Source organism: Tachyglossus aculeatus, chromosome 4 (assembly GCF_015852505.1).
Source record: "Tachyglossus aculeatus isolate mTacAcu1 chromosome 4, mTacAcu1.pri, whole genome shotgun sequence".
In the NCBI taxonomy this organism is placed as follows: Eukaryota; Metazoa; Chordata; class Mammalia; order Monotremata; family Tachyglossidae; genus Tachyglossus; species Tachyglossus aculeatus.
In genome coordinates, this window is record NC_052069.1 from 116,689,777 (window position 1) to 116,705,361 (window position 15,585).

The 15,585-nt window shown below is 47.7% G+C and overlaps 1 protein-coding gene across 1 annotated transcript; it reads right to left on the minus strand.

Annotated features, from left to right (window-relative positions):
* Window positions 1-5,122: 5,122 nt before the first annotated feature.
* Window positions 5,123-15,371, minus strand: SET (SET nuclear proto-oncogene). Its single transcript, XM_038745142.1, has 8 exons — window positions 15,281-15,371; window positions 11,010-11,067; window positions 10,100-10,242; window positions 9,744-9,847; window positions 9,517-9,630; window positions 8,251-8,421; window positions 8,016-8,162; window positions 5,123-7,114 (listed from the first exon to the last, which is right to left on the minus strand). Exons 1-8 carry the CDS (start codon window positions 15,351-15,353, stop codon window positions 7,091-7,093), a joined length of 834 nt encoding a protein of 277 aa, XP_038601070.1. The 5' UTR covers window positions 15,354-15,371; the 3' UTR covers window positions 5,123-7,090.
* Window positions 15,372-15,585: the final 214 nt, after the last annotated feature.

The window sequence follows — 15,585 nt, forward strand, 5'->3', positions numbered from 1 at the left end:
CTTGGGTTGATGAGAATACATCCTGGAAGAGGTGGGACTTTAAAATTTTGAAAATGGGGAGAACTGTGATCTGCCGGACTGGGAAGCGGGGCGAGCAAAGAAGATCCGGAGGCAGAATGGAGAGATAGGATGTGAGTGTGGAAGGAGTGAAGGGAGTGGGATGCGGGGTAGCTGATGATGGGAGCTGATTTTTAAGGTGTAGAGAAATGGTAGAGCTTTGAAGCCAACTGTTTTAAGCTTGAAGTGGAGGAAAAGGGGAAGCCAGTGGCGGGAGAGGGTAGTTTAAAGAGTGGCGAGATGTGGACGAAGCAATATTTCAAGCTGATAATCTGGACAGCAGCACGTAGCGTGGTCTAAGACGGGCAAGGATGCTGAGAGAACAAGATGACAAAAACTTAAGACTGGGCCACTTGCATCGAGTGAGTCTCCATTCAACCCTCCCCAGAGGTGTGGGTAGCCAGGGGCATGGCCTTCTCTTGCCAGGCACAGAGAGGAGAGGAGGGGAGATGATGTTCAATTTCTGGAACTTTTTTTTTTTTGAAATGGTATTTGTTACACTTTTACTGCGTGTTCTAAACTGGGGTAGGGGCATTCGTTCATTCAATCCTATTTATTGAACACTTACTGTGTGCAGAGCACTGTACTAAACACTGGGGAAGATGCAATAGAACAATAAAGACATCTTCTAGACTGTGAGCCCACTGTTGGGTAGGGACCGTCTCTATATGTTGCCAACTTGTACTTCCCAAGCGCTTAGTACAGTGCTCTGCACACAGTAAGCGCTCAATAAATACGATCGATTGATCCTCTGCCCACAGTGAGCTTACAGTCTGGATGGTGGGTGGGCAACCACTAATACAAATAAATTACAGGTATGGATATAAGTGCTGTGGGGTTGGGAGGGACACAGTAAGCGCTCAATAAATATGATGGAATGAATGAACAAAAAAGACATCGCCTGCCCACAGTGAGCTTACAGTCTGGATGGTGGGCGGGGGTCGGGGGTGGCCAGCCATTAATACAAATAAATTACAGATATGGATATAAGTGCTGTGGGACTGGGAGGGACACAGTAAGCGCTCAATAAATATGATGGAATGAATGAACAGTAAAGACATCGCCTGCCCACAGTGAGCTTACAGTCTGGATGGTGGGTGGGGGGGTGGGGAACCATTAATACAAATAAATTACACATACATGGATATAAGTGCTGTGGGGCTGGGAGGGGGAAGCAAATTAATTAGGTTAGACCCAGTCTCTGTTCCACCTGGGGCTCACAGTCTAAGTAGGAGGGAGAACAGGTACTGAGTCTCCATTTTACAGTTGAGATCACTGAGGCAGAGAGAAGTGAAAGGACTTGCCCAAAGTCACACAAGAAGCAATTGGCAGAGATTAGAACCCAGGCCCTCTGACTCCAGCCCTATGCCGGCCCCCACCTGCAGGATTCATTCATTCATTCAATCGTATTTACTGAGCGCTTACTGTGTGCAGAGCACTGGACGAAGTGCTTGGAAAGTACAAGTTGGCAACGTATAGAGACGGTCCCTACCCAACGGCGGGCTCACAGTCTAGAAATCTTAGGAAATCTTAGAAATCTAGAAAATCAGTCTTTTAGACTGTGAGCCCACTGTTGGGTAGGGACCGTCTCTAGATGTTGCCAACTTGTACTTCCCAAGCGCTTAGTACAGTGCTCTGCACACAGTAAGTGCTCAATAAATACGATTGATGATGATAGAAAGGGAGACAGACAACAAAACAAAACATGCGGACATTCATTCAATCGTATTTGAGCGCTTACTGTGTGCGGAGCACTGTACTAAGCGCTTGGGAAGTACAAATTGGAAACGTATAGGGACGGTCCCTACCCAACAACGAGCTCACGGTCTAGAGGGGGGAGACAGACATTAATCCAAATAGATAGAACAATAAATTACAGATATACACAGATAGATACATATGCGCTGTGGGGAGTCATTCATTCAATCATATTTATTGAGCGCTTACTGTGTGCAGAGCACTGTACCAAGTGCTTGGGATTGACTCCGGAAGAGACGTTTCTGCTCTTCCCATCCGAACTGTCCTGGAATGCCCTCCCTCCGCCCATCCGCCAAGCTAGCTCTCTTCCTCCCTTCAAGGCCCTGCTGAGAGCTCACCTCCTCCAGGAGGCCTTCCCACACTCAGCCCCTTCCTTCCTCTCCCCCTCGTCCCCCTCTCCATCCCCCGCATCTTACCTCCTTCCCTTCCCCACAGCACCTGCATATATGTTTGTACATATTTATTACTCTATTTTACTTGTACCTATCTATTCTATTTATTTTGTTAGTATGTTTGTTTTCGTTATCCGTCTCCCCCTTCTAGACTGCGAGCCCACTGTTGGGTAGGGACCGTCTCTATATGTTGCCAGCTTGTACTTCCCAAGCGCTTAGTCCAGTGCTCTGCACACAGTAAGCGCTCAATAAATACGATTGATTGATTGATTGTGCAGAAGCCCAGTGCGTTCGAGGCTATTCCCTCAAATCAGCACGGGCTAGGGGGCAAAAGCTGGGCCCGGGAGCCAGGGGACCTGGGTTCTAATCCCAGCTCTGCTACAGTCGTCAGATCCCTTGAAAGTAACTGGCCTCCGAGGCCAAAGTGGTTCTGATGGAGCCAGGCTGTACTTTCTCCCCACCCTCTCTCCCTCTGATGGCTTCTGGCCACCGACCCAGTCACCGCCGATCCGATCTGGGCCAGAGATCACCCCCTCACTAAACAATACCTGCCCCAGGGCTTTCAACCGCACTTCCTGCTTCGGCTACTCAGGAAAACTGAAGTCTGGTTAGCGTGCGACCATTCGAGTTGAATTAGGCCTACAGGCCGGTTAGAAAATAGGAAACCTAGGCTCCAACAGGCCGATAAGTTCAAGTTTTCAAGAAATAAGAGTGGGGTCTTCGCTCTAGACGGTAAGCTCGCTGTCAGCGGAGAATGCATCTATTAACCACTATATTGTACGCTCCCAAACATTTAGTACAGTGCTCAGCACACCAGAAGCGCTCAAACACGACCACGATTACACCTACCGTCAGAGGGATGGCAAGGGGGCTTCAAAGTTTAGAATTGTATATTGTACTCTCCCCAGCGCTTAGTACAGTGCTCTGCACACCGGAAGCGCTCAATAAACACCACGATTACACCTACCGTCAGAGGGATGGCAAGGGGGCTTCAAAGTTTAGAATTGTAGCCCCTAAGGTTGCACACCTCCTCCTGCTCGAGTCCTCAGACGTGCACACATCAGTCCCTCTGAACTTGAAGTTGTAACCCTTGACGTGAGCTCCGAGTACAGCCCATCGCCAGTGAATTAAATTAGGAAACTCCCTTCATCTCAAAGTCTTCCCTATTCCTGTCCTGACCACAAAACCACAGTCCTTTCCCTTGAACCTTTTTATGAGCAAGCTTGCGCCATTCGTGTTTCTAGCCATTAAATTCAAGGGGAAGGCAGCCCTGACTTTGGGATAATAATTGACGAAAAGAAAAACGCGAAACAGAAATGAATTCGGCTTTCTAGGCGCGGAGCTATTGACAGGCTGGGTAGGCTCTGAAATCAGAGGGTCGGCCTAGGACAACCTTTCAGGCAATTAAGATGCTTAGGTCAACAGCTGCAACCCGCCACCTTTCTAATCTCTCTAACTCAGGTAAAATACTGTTATTAAATGCCTCTCGGGGGCTCCGAAAGACTCGACGGCCTTATTACATACGCTCCCACGCGCTAATGTATCTGAATAATTACCTAATGCTCCTTGAGGTCAGGAAACATGCCTACCGACTGTCACGTCGTACGCTCCCAAGTGCTCCGCACACAGTAAGCACACCGAATTGATGCTATTCATCTCAGAAAGCCCAAGTGCCCTTCCAGAACAGGAAAGGCAACTCTTCATGGCTCTTCCATTTCTTGTCTGTCCACTCCATTTCTCCTCTTACCCCCCGAAGTAGCCCAGAACTATTTTACACAAACCACATCGAGTTGCGAGATTACATCTAACCCCAGAGTGGGGACACAAACCAATGGAGTTCAAAGAAAACCGAAACTGGAGCCACAAGGCTGGTAGAAACATTGCTTCTCAAAGATTAACACACATTCAGGCAACCCCCGGTACACCTCTGTTAACTCCGCGTGGTTACGGGATCGTTATCACACAAACACATGAGGTTCCAATTCAGATCAAAATGTGATCTTGGTACGAAACTATCACAGAACAGGGCTTCCCAACACCCGTTCGGAGTGTCTCATTGGGTTAAATAAACAAGATGAAATTTCACCAAACACGCGGTTAATCCCGCACAAAACTGCAAAAGACTGCTGCATTGAGCGAGGACAAGACTATCCTTTCAGTAGCTTGGCTTAGGGACCTCTCCTATCCAGCTCCTCTCCCCCCAACCCAAATCATTACTCTCTCGCCTCGACTTTCCCACATGAAAGTTCGTAGGAATTTGTCACGAAGCCTCGATTGCCCTTCAAAGAAACTTTTATTGAACCCTTACCAACAAAAGCAATGCCTCTGTGCTACGGTTAAATGAAAACATTAAACACACACGACACAAGAAATGAGTATTTGGGAATGACGGAGGAAAGCCACCATCTCCAGAGCTAAGCAGCCTCCGGAAGAAGTTTTCTTCACCGATCTGAACTATTAAAAATTCCCCAAATAGCCTGGGGTTTTGTATAAACAGGTTGCTTCGCTAATGGGTCTTTTCCCCAAAGATTTTAAAATTGATTTCTGCACTCACCCTCCCCACCACCCCACCCGCCTTCTTGCAAATAAGCACATCATGGGACATAGTTTTGGAGGAGGCAGTAATTACCACCACCTTGGATAGAACCTTTATTCAGAAGTACTCAAAAGCTAGATATCTAGAAGGGTTTAGTTCTTGGGACACTCCCTCGAATGGTGCTGAAATTAACTGTTGAATTGTGTCGATACAAATGATTTACCCCAAACTTCAGGAATACAGACAAGCCCAGTATAGACAGCAAATATTTTCCATTTTCCCCAGTCACACGCAAGGATTATTCAAGTTACCCAGTAAAACAGAGTGTAAGCTAACACACTGCTACTTAAGTCTAAAAACAAGTATTCCCAGTCCAAAGAATCTTTATGTTCCTTTATTGGAGCAAGATTCCTGACCAGTATACAGTGATGTATTACTAAACACGAAGACCTGTGCAGAGAAGGTACATTCTATCCATCTAAACAGGTTGTGTTACACTTTGCCTCTTGATGGAATAGTTCTGTATATCAAGTTTTTAATACATCGAAAAGCTTTTGCATTTGAACAGGCCGGCCTTCATCGAAAACCACGTCTTGGAAAATGTGAAGTGGCTTGAAACTAAGCTTCACGGCATTGTTAAAAGCCTAAACATAAGGTAGCGACTTCCTTAAATGACGTTTATATGCACCGCTGCCATCGAGCGAACGAAAAGCACAGTCCATCTCATCGGATTTGTGTAGTCAGAGTCAAGTCTGGGGAGCCTTTGGCTTGGCAGGTGGTACGTGAAGATAAAAAAAGGACTCCTAACCTGAGTTCCTCACCGCCAGCACCCAGAGAATTGTTTTGGCTCCTTCTATTGGACTCTCTTCGTTAACAGAGCTAACGGCTATTGGAGACGTTCAAGCATCTGTCCTGGTTGCAAACTGGATTATTAGTGCACCCGAGTCTGGTGGTGACAGGCACAAACAGCGACGTTTATTTTTATTTTTTTTTTTTGTATCAACTGCATGTGTTAAAAAACGGAATCACAACCGACGTAGGTGTCGAAGCAGCCAGGCAAGTCAATTTTAAAAAGTCCAGTGTGCACAACACACCAACTCCTTTTTGACTGCTTGGCCGGCCTTGACAGCGAGTGTTCTGGGTAGCGGGATTCACGGCCAATTTCTACCCACGTCAAGTTAGAGAGACTTTCCTAGCTACGGGAACACTGATTGGCACACTGACTCCAGACTCTTCGATTCGATCAGATCAGTCCATACAGCCCTGAGGTCGTCTTGCAAAGTGCATATCACACACACACACAAAATATATATATTTTTATATATATATATATATCGACAAAACACAAAAATGTGCCAGATTCAGTGACATCGTGGTTTGGACAAGGTTGGAAACAATCGGGTCTGAAGCATACCCTGTTCTGAGAGAAGACCATCAAATCCTTTGTGTACACATTTAGTTTTATTGTAACAAAGCAACTTGTACACTTTAACGTTTAAAACTGAGCATCTTTCTTTCCTTTCCAGTGAAACAAAAAAGAAAATTTAAAAATAAACAAGAACAAAATTACAATAGAGAATGGCAATTCCAAATAAGATCCTACAAGTTCTGCTGATTCTCCATCGAGTGGCAGGGCTCAAAGTCATTATTAGGAGAGAATTTTATTTTAAAAGTGTCATTTTAAACTGCAAGGATGTCTGTTAAACATCACAATTAAACATGCCAAAGGAGAAGAAGCCATGTTGTCAAAATGCCCACTTAACCCACCCAAACATCTCAAACCCACCCTTGCTGACCTTCTATTATCCCCATTTTTTTAGGTTTTTTTTTTCTTTTTTTAAACAAGAGAAAGTAGACAGGTACATGTTGGTAAATGCTAACTGTCCATATTCACATAGAGACACAGTGTAATCTCTGAGCCCAATATACAGAGAAAGAAGGAAAAAAGCTAGAATTCTATGCACTACTACACAGGGGCCTAGCACTCTTCAGCTTCCAGCAGAGTGAAGGGAGCGGAAGGTTTTCTTTTTTCCCACAGAACACGGTGTGTTGATTCCATAAACAGTTTTTGCTTTGAGAGAGGAAGGGGTAAAAATGAACTTGGAACAGAAAAATTGGTAGAATCTTTATCCATTGTATTCTGCTCAACGTATCCCCCCCGCCCAAAAAAAAAAAAGTTGTGAACCATGGTGTAAAGAGGAGAGAAAAAGACACCTCAAGAGAACAAGGTGACTGAGCACAAGAGGAAAAAAAAAAAAACAAAAAACAAAAAGACAGCAACTTGCTCCCAGGGACTGGAGAAAATTAAAAAGGAAAAGGGGGGCTGGAATCCATCAGTGTTCTTCTATTAGTCATCTTCTCCTTCATCCTCCTGTGAGGAAAAAATAACAATAAATTAATCTACACTTCACTGTTGTTTAAAATCACTAGTTTTTATAGATCCCCACCCCCACATTGGCCAATATGGTTTCCTCAACAACATAGATGGTCCATAGAATGAATACAGCAGGACGAGCAGCCATTTGAACGCCAATGATTCTTGCCAAACACAAAACCAAAGGAAAACACACCCGTCCCACCTTCGACTTTGAAAATACCCTCCCCTCTGCTGCAAATAGCAGATTTATACGATCCCAATTGATCGGACTTATTTAAAAGAACAAATCATCAACTGGACAGAACAGTTCATCCGACTACTGGGATCCACGTTCTGGGTGTCAACGCAAATCACTGGTGCTGAAGATGAAATTACACATCCACATTCATCGACACATCAACTGCCTTTAGAGATGTTCAGCTCTCTGGGCAAGTGCCCCCCTCAGATCGAGACCGCCGCAGAATAAAACAAGGCATGAAAGTCAAGAGAAACGCAGAGCTCCAGCATCAAGGAACTGACTTGCCAAACTGATCGATCAACGGTATTCAGTGAGCGCTGACTGCGGGCAGAGCACTGTACTGAGCGCTTGGGAGGGTCCAATACAACAGAGTTGGTAGAAACGTTCCCCGAATAATTGGAAGCCAACACAGAACTCTACGGAGATGGTTTCCCAGCTCTGCAAAGATGGCAACGTGCTAAATCTTTTAGAAGGAAATCCTTTATTTTAAGAGGACTCTGTGCAAAACACCTCAGCAGATGCAAGAACCCCGCCCTCAAAAATCACTGAATGATCCCTCTGAGACAGTGAACAGACTTAAAAAGGTTCCTTCAGTTGGCCTGTGCTGTTATGCTGAGAGCTGCAGTAATATGCAACTTTAAGACTCCGTTCACTCACCTCTCCCTCTTCTCCCTCATCATCATCTTCATCTTCTTCGCCTTCATCTTCATCGCCTTCTTCATCTATGTCCTCCAAACCCTCCTCCTCTTCGTCGTCGTCGTCATCTTCTTCCCCTTCCCCTTCTTCATCATCCATGTCAGGAACCTTAAGAATCATAGTTACGATGAAAAGAACTCAATCGCAGAGAAAGGCGCACTGTCAAGACGACGGAGAATAACAACTCCCAACTCACCAAGTAATATTGTAAAGGATTTGGCCAGATGTCGTCTTTGATGACTTCTCCTAACTCATCTGCGCCCGCATCAGAGTGGTCAGTGAACCAAGTGAAAAAACTTTCTGGTTCTTCGTGCTGTCTCTTTCGGCTGGCTTTGTTCTGCGTCTGACTCGAACGTTTTGTCAAATCCTGGGAAGAGATTAGAAGAGACTTTAAATTCCGATACAGTCAGGTCCAACGTATCTATATATCACTCTTCCAGCGGCCTACAGTTTTAATCATCTGGGGACAAGCATCTCGGGCAAGTTATCTCCTCGTCACCTGAGTTTGCCATGCGCCACTTTGGGTCAAATGGTTAAGAGTTGTTAGCTGCGGGTGGGAGAGACGTAATGCCAGCACAAAATCCCGACTCAAGACCATCACACGGCCACATCACATCACTTTTATGACCTCTTTTTCTGAAGACGGCAGCGTGTACGACTAAGCTCTTCAGAGCAAACCATTAGTTCTCGGCCCACAGAACGACAAGTTGAGGGTGAAATTATGTAATAAAAGGTGAGTTCAAACCCGCTACTGATATTAGGCGCTTCGAACGTCAATAAGGACGATTAGCACACCCTCCGTGCGTAATCTGCGTGTGAGAGAGGAGTGTGATTCTCCCAAAGGGTCTCCGATCCAAAGACCTTGCCAGACACCCTAAAATGGATCTCTATCCTTTCATTTGCCCCTCTTTGTGAGGTTAAAAGGAGGAAGGCTATCCTACTACGAGCTACGATAGCAGAGAGGCTGGGAGCCATGAAGTCTGGACCTTGTTCCTAAAGACTAAGATAAAACACCTTAACAATTCTCAATCCTAAAGTAAAACTAATTGTTTTGGCTTTCTCCAGAGACTCCTAGCCTTTGGCTCCAAAGGAGGCCTGCTGGTATTTTAAAAATAAATTTAGGAAAATCGTCATCTGGCAGGATCTTGGTGCGAGTGAAGAGGTCAAGGGACAAGGCATGACCCAGCGGGCTCAGAGGAACCCAGGATTCTTCCAATCACACCCTTATCCAGTAAGATAGCCTCTGATTCTAGAGAGGCAACCACAAATAAAGCAGCAAGCCTCACTGTGGATCCCCCAAGACAATCTTCCACACAGTTCAACGGAGCTGGCAGGAAGTCTGCGCTTCATTCACCTGCAGCACACTCCCGTTTCCATCCCATCCCCTGCCAAAGACTTCAAAACTCAGGTAGCGGGAGATTTAAAGGCTGTGAATTTGCCAAATTCACAGCTAAAAACATACCTTCCCAGATTTCCATTTGATCTCAGTTGACTTTGAAGATGGGTCTCCACTCTCATTAAGATGAAACTCTTTGGAGAGAACTTTATTTTCAAAGTAAGGGTTTTCATCAAAATACTGTAGGAGACGAGAACACAAGTTAGTAACGCCTCGTTTGATTCCATCATAAACGGCTGCTCCCGAAGTTTAGGGTGTGACCCCCGCGGCGGTAAAAATGGAGGGAGACTTACAAAATCTATTCTGTAACCTGATTTGATATCTTCAAACTCTGTCACTTCAACTCTGGTCAAATAATGCAGCGCCTCTTCATCTTCTTCCCCCAGCAGTGCAGATACTGCAACCGTAAAAGAACCGCACAGGTCAAACCCTGCTTCTAACGCTAAGTGGCTGAAGGAGTTACTTTTAAAAAACTCCCTCTTTTTTTACAAGAGCAAGCATTTTTCAAAGTTGGGTGGTGAAACTGAGTCAACTGACGCACCGCTATCCTTGGGTAGGGGTGCTACTGTTAGAGAAACTGATCGGGCTAGCCTGTTCTCGAACTCCCCACGCACCATTCTACGGGAGGAAAAAACAACAGGAAACATACCTTGTGGGTGATTGACAAATGTTGTTACCCAGAAGTTTGGGATTTTGGCGATCAATTCTGACCTCTTCTGGAAGAATGGTTGGCGGAGTTTGTTATATTTCTGTTCTACTTTCAAAATTTCCTCGCTGGCTTGTTCATTCAGTCTGAAGCAGAAGAAACATGTGCATGTTAACCAAATGTAAAGGGCAGGCTGATCAGAAGCTGGAGGACAGAAACACAATCTACTAAGTGCCTAGTAGTTTAACTAGTCTGAGTAAACAAAATGACTGATTGAGCTGTTTGGCCGAAGGGAATTAAAATTTAAAACCCGTCAATAGGGACAGTTCATTTACTTCGACACCTACTTCATGGGAGACACCCTTCGTTAACATACTCTAAAAGATCAAACCCAGCCCAGTAAGAAACTTAGCAAATGGAGGAACAACAAACATTAAATTTCTTAACAGCTCCATTTGAAATGAAGTTGTTTTGATTACATACAGCACCCTTTTACTTCAAATAGCCATTTACCAGGCCAACCTCCCAATTCTGGTTACCGCAGACAAGCAATAGAAATGTTAACAACAGGCCAGGTAAGAGTAGACAAGGAAAGGTGAGTCAGTCCTTAAGGACTGATTCCAAAATTAACCCCAATTTAATCCACAAATTAAAACAGGCACTTTGAAAACTTTTCAAAGTCTGACTTTTTGCAAGGTCAATCTCATCTGATATTCGATGGTCCTACAATGGATTCGAGAAAAAATACACAAATATTTTTTTTTAAAAAAACCTAACTAGGTAAAGCTATAAAATTCTAAAAATGTTCTCCATAGGTACACATTTAGTCAGTGGCAAACTAAATCTGACTCTTCCTGCTTCTGACACCCCCTAGGTTAGGGGGGGGGGAAAAACCAAAACCTTTTCCATTTACCTGTCTATTTCGTTCTGTACTTCATCAATATGTTCAATTGCTTCTTGTTGCTCTTTTTCTGCAAAAAAGAGTAGGAGAGTGGATTTGGAGGAAGGAAAACGCCACTGTTCAATTCTAGCTTCTAGGAAGCCATCAATATTAAAATACAACCGGCACAAAAAGTTTGCATTCACTTTTGCGACTTTCCCCACCCTCTTGAGGTAGTTACTTTTGACACATCTTTAAGGGACTGACGTAGCGATTCTCATTTTTGTGAGTTTTTTGGGAGACAACATTTTTCAAAAAGTCCAGTATCTTACAACACAATTCGCCTTCGGTGTTATCAACTACTGAAAGTTATGTTTATTATTCGGTCTGGGCGTTTTTTTAAAATCGTCATAGTCGGAACGACGGTGGCACGGAAAGGGACGTGCCTGGAAGCGGGAAATCTCAAATTTTCAACCCAGTGGAGTGAACTAGCTTTGGGCAAGCCCTCCGGGCTGAACGCGTGGTTTACCTTAAAGAACATCGGGCCTTTGGGGAGAGAGGGGGAGTACGGGATGCTAACTAAAATATTGCTCGCCCGGCTTCTGAGTGAGCCCCGGCGCCTAGTACGTTGTCTGCACTCAGGAAGCGCTCAATAAATACGAGTGAATGAATGAAATAAACTCTCAACTTCTACCCCTTGTGATCCAAGGTGGTCGTTGGGGGGCCGGCCCTCCTCCGGGAAGAACGTTTTCATTCAATCGTTATTTATTGAGCTCTTACTGTGTGCGGGGCACTGTACTAAGCGCTTGGGAAGTGCAATTAGGCAACATATAGAGACGGTCCCCACCCATCAGCGGGCTCACAGTCTAGAAGGCAGGAACGGGTTGGGGCCCGACTGGGCCAACCACGTGTGGAAGCCAAACTTTTGCGGGGGAAGGGAAGGCTTTGGGGCGCGGAGTGGGAGGGGGCCACCTAAGTCGGGCAGAACAAAAAAAGGGGTGGTGGGGGGGTCCCCATGAGGAGGGGAATGGCGGGAGGGCGGCACGGGCGATGGGGTCTTGTTAAGTCCCCGTTAAGGGCCGGGGGTCGGCCCTAGACTGTGAACCCACTGTTGGGTAGGGACCGTCCCTATATGTTGCCAATTTGGACTTCCCAAGCGCTTAGTACAGTGCTCTGCACCCGGTAAGCGCTCACTAAATACCGTTGAATGAATGAATGAATGAATACCCCGCTGCGAGGCCGGCCAGCAGGTCTATTCATTCATCCAGTCGTATTTAGTGAGCGCTTACTGTGTGTAAGCGCTTGGGAAGTCCGAGCTGGCAACATAGAGGGGCGGCCCCCTACCCAACTGTGGGCTTACAGTCTAGGAGGGGGAGGCACACAACACAACAAAACCGATTAAATGGGGTAAATATGTGCAAGTAATACACGCGGGGGAGGCCCCACGTGGGGCCCGGGGGGACCTGGGCGGCCGCGTGGTCCGGGCACGGCGGAAACAGGAGAAGAATTGCGGCTCAGTGGAAAGAGCCCGGGCTTGGGGGTCAGAGGTCATGGGTTCGAATCCCGGCTCCGCCCCATGTCTGCTGTGTGCCCTTGGGCAAGTCACTTCTCTGAGCCTCAGTTCCCTCATCTGTAAAACGGGGATTCAGTCATTCAATCGTATTTACTGAGCGCTCACTCTCCCCCTCTAGACGGTGAGCTTGTTGTGGGCAGGGCATGTGTCGTGTTATGTTGTTGTGTTTGTACTCTCCCAAGAGCTTAGTGCAGTGCTTTGCCCACAGTAAGTGTTCATTCATTCATTAAATCGTATTTCTCGAAAGCACTGTAGTAAGCGCTTGGGGAAGTCCAAGTTGGCAACGTATAGAGACCCATGACTGTGAGCCCCACGTGGGACAACCTGATCCCCAGCGCTTAGGACAGTGCCTTGCGCATAGTAAGCGCTTAACAAATGCCACTCGCTCTACCGTTCATTCAATCGTATTTATCGAGCGCTTCCTACGTGCAGGGCACTGTACTAAGCGCTTGGGGAAGTCCAAGTTGGCAACATATAGAGCCGGTCCCGACTCATGATTGTGAGCCCCACGTGGGACAACCTGATCCCCAGCGCTTAAAACAGTACCTTGCGCATAGTAAACGCTTCACAAATACCATCCATTCAATCGTATTCACTGCGCGCAGAGCACTGTACTAAGCGCTTGGGGGAATCCAAGCTCAATCATTCAATCGTATTTATTGAGCGCTTCCTGTGCGCTGAACACTGTACTAAGCGCTTGTGGAGTCCAAGTTCAATCGTATTGATTGCGCGCTTCCTGTGTGCAGGGCACTGTACTAAGCGCTCGGGGGAGTCCAAGTTCAATCAACCAACCGTATTTACTGAGCGCTTCCTGCGTGCTGAGCATTGTATTAAGCGCTCGGGGGAGTCCAATTCAATCAACCAATCGTATTTATTGAGCGCTTCCTGCGTGCTGAGCATTGTACTAAGCGCTTGGGGGAGTCCAATTCAATCAACCAATCGTATTCATTGAGCGTTGTGTGCGGAGCACTGTACTAAGCGCTTGGGGGGGTCCAAGTTCAACCAATCGTATTGATTACGCGCTTCCTGCGTGCTGAGCACTGTACTAAGCGCTCGGGGGAGTCCAAGTTCAATCAATCAATCGTACTTACTGAGCGCTGTGTGCGGAGCACTGCACTAAGCGCTTGGGGGAGTCCACGTTCAATCAATCAACCAATCGTATTTATTGAGCGCTTCCTGTGTGCAGAGCACTGTACTAAGCGCTTGGGGGAGTCCAATTCAATCAACCAATCCTATGTATTGAGAGCTTCCTGTGTGCAGGGCACTGTACTAAGCGCTTGGGGAGTCCACGTTCAATCAACCAACCATATTTATTGAGCGCTTCCTGTGTGCAGAGCACTGTACTAAGCGCTCGGGGGAGTCCAAGCTCAATCAATCGTATTTATTGAGCGCTATGTGCAGAGCACTGTACTAAGCGCTCGGGGGAGTCCAAGTTCAATCAACCAGTCGTATTTATTGCGCGCTTCCTGTGTGCTGAGCACTGTACTAAGCGCTCGGGGGAGTCCAATACAATCAACCAATCGTATTCATTGAGCGCTGTGTGCGGAGCACTGTACTAAGCGCTTGGGGGGGGTCCAAGTTCAATCAATCGTACTGATTGAGCGCTTCCTGCGTGCTGAGCACTGTACTAAGCGCTCGGGGGAGTCCAAGCTCAATCAACCAATCGTATTTATTGCGCGCTTCCTGTGTGCAGGGCACTGTACTAGGCGCTTGGGGGGGGAGTCCAAGTTCAATCAATCGTATTGAATGCGCGCTTCCTGCGTGCTGAGCACTGTACTAAGCGCTTGGGGGAGTCCAAGCTCAATCAATCAATCGTATTCATTGAGCGCTGTGTGCAGGGCACTGTACTAAGCGCTCGGGGGAGTCCAATTCAATCAACCAATCGTATTTATCGAGCGCTTCCTGCGTGCAGGGCACTGTACTAAGCGCTCGGGGGGGTCCAATTCAATCAACCAATCGTATTTATCGAGCGCTTCCTGCGTGCAGGGCACTGTACTAAGCGCTCGGGGGAGTCCAATTCAATCAACCAATCGTATTCATTGAGCGCTGTGTGCGGAGCACTGTACTAAGCGCTTGGGGGAGTCCAATTCAATCAACCAATCGTATTCATTGAGCGCTGTGTGCGGAGCACTGTACTAAGCGCTCGGGGGGGGGTCCAAGCTGGCACCACAGAGAGGCGGCCCCAACACAGTCCATCACTATTATCATTATAAGCAGGAGGAGGCCAAGCTCCACATCATCATTATTATTATTATTATTCTAAAGAGGAGGAGGAGGCCAAGCTCCAACGTCCGGCAGCACCATGCGGCGGCTGATGGGAGCGAGGCATCATGGCGGAACACAATAAAGAGCCGCTGCTCGGCCCCGTCGAGGGGAGGGGGGAGGAGGAGGAGGAGGAGGAGAATGGAGGACACACACACACAAAAAAAAAAAGACGGGGAGGGAGGGACCGTGCCCCTCCACTACGGCCGCGGGCCGCACAATACAGCGCACCCACACCCCACACACAGCCCACACAAAAAAGGGCGCTAACATGGCCTCCTCCTCCTCCTCCTGCTCCTGCTCCTCGGGGGGCGCGCGCTCCCTCACGCCGGCCTGCGCGCGCGCGCCTCCTCCTCACGCTGCGCGCGCACCCCCCCACCACCACACACACACACACACACACACACACACACAGGCGAGAGTGGCGGCGGGAAAATGGCGCCGGCTCGGGGCCCCCGCCGGCGCTCACCTGAGGTCTCGTCGGCCCCGTCGTGGTTGGAGTTGAGCTCCTTTTTACTGACTTTGGCCGCCGGCGCCGACATGGTGGCCGTCGCGGTGGCCGGGCGGGGGGGGAGTGGGGGAGGGAGGGGGCCGGCGGCAGGACTCTCTCTCTCTCTCTCTCTCCCTCTCTCGCGCGCGCTCGCTCTCGCGCACGCGCGCGCGGCTGGGTCCGCGCGCGCGCGCCGGCCTCCTCCTCCTCCCGCGGGCTGAGGCGCCCGCTCCGCGCGGCCTGCGGAGAAAGCGGCGGCTTCGGCGGCGTCTCGGACTCCTCGC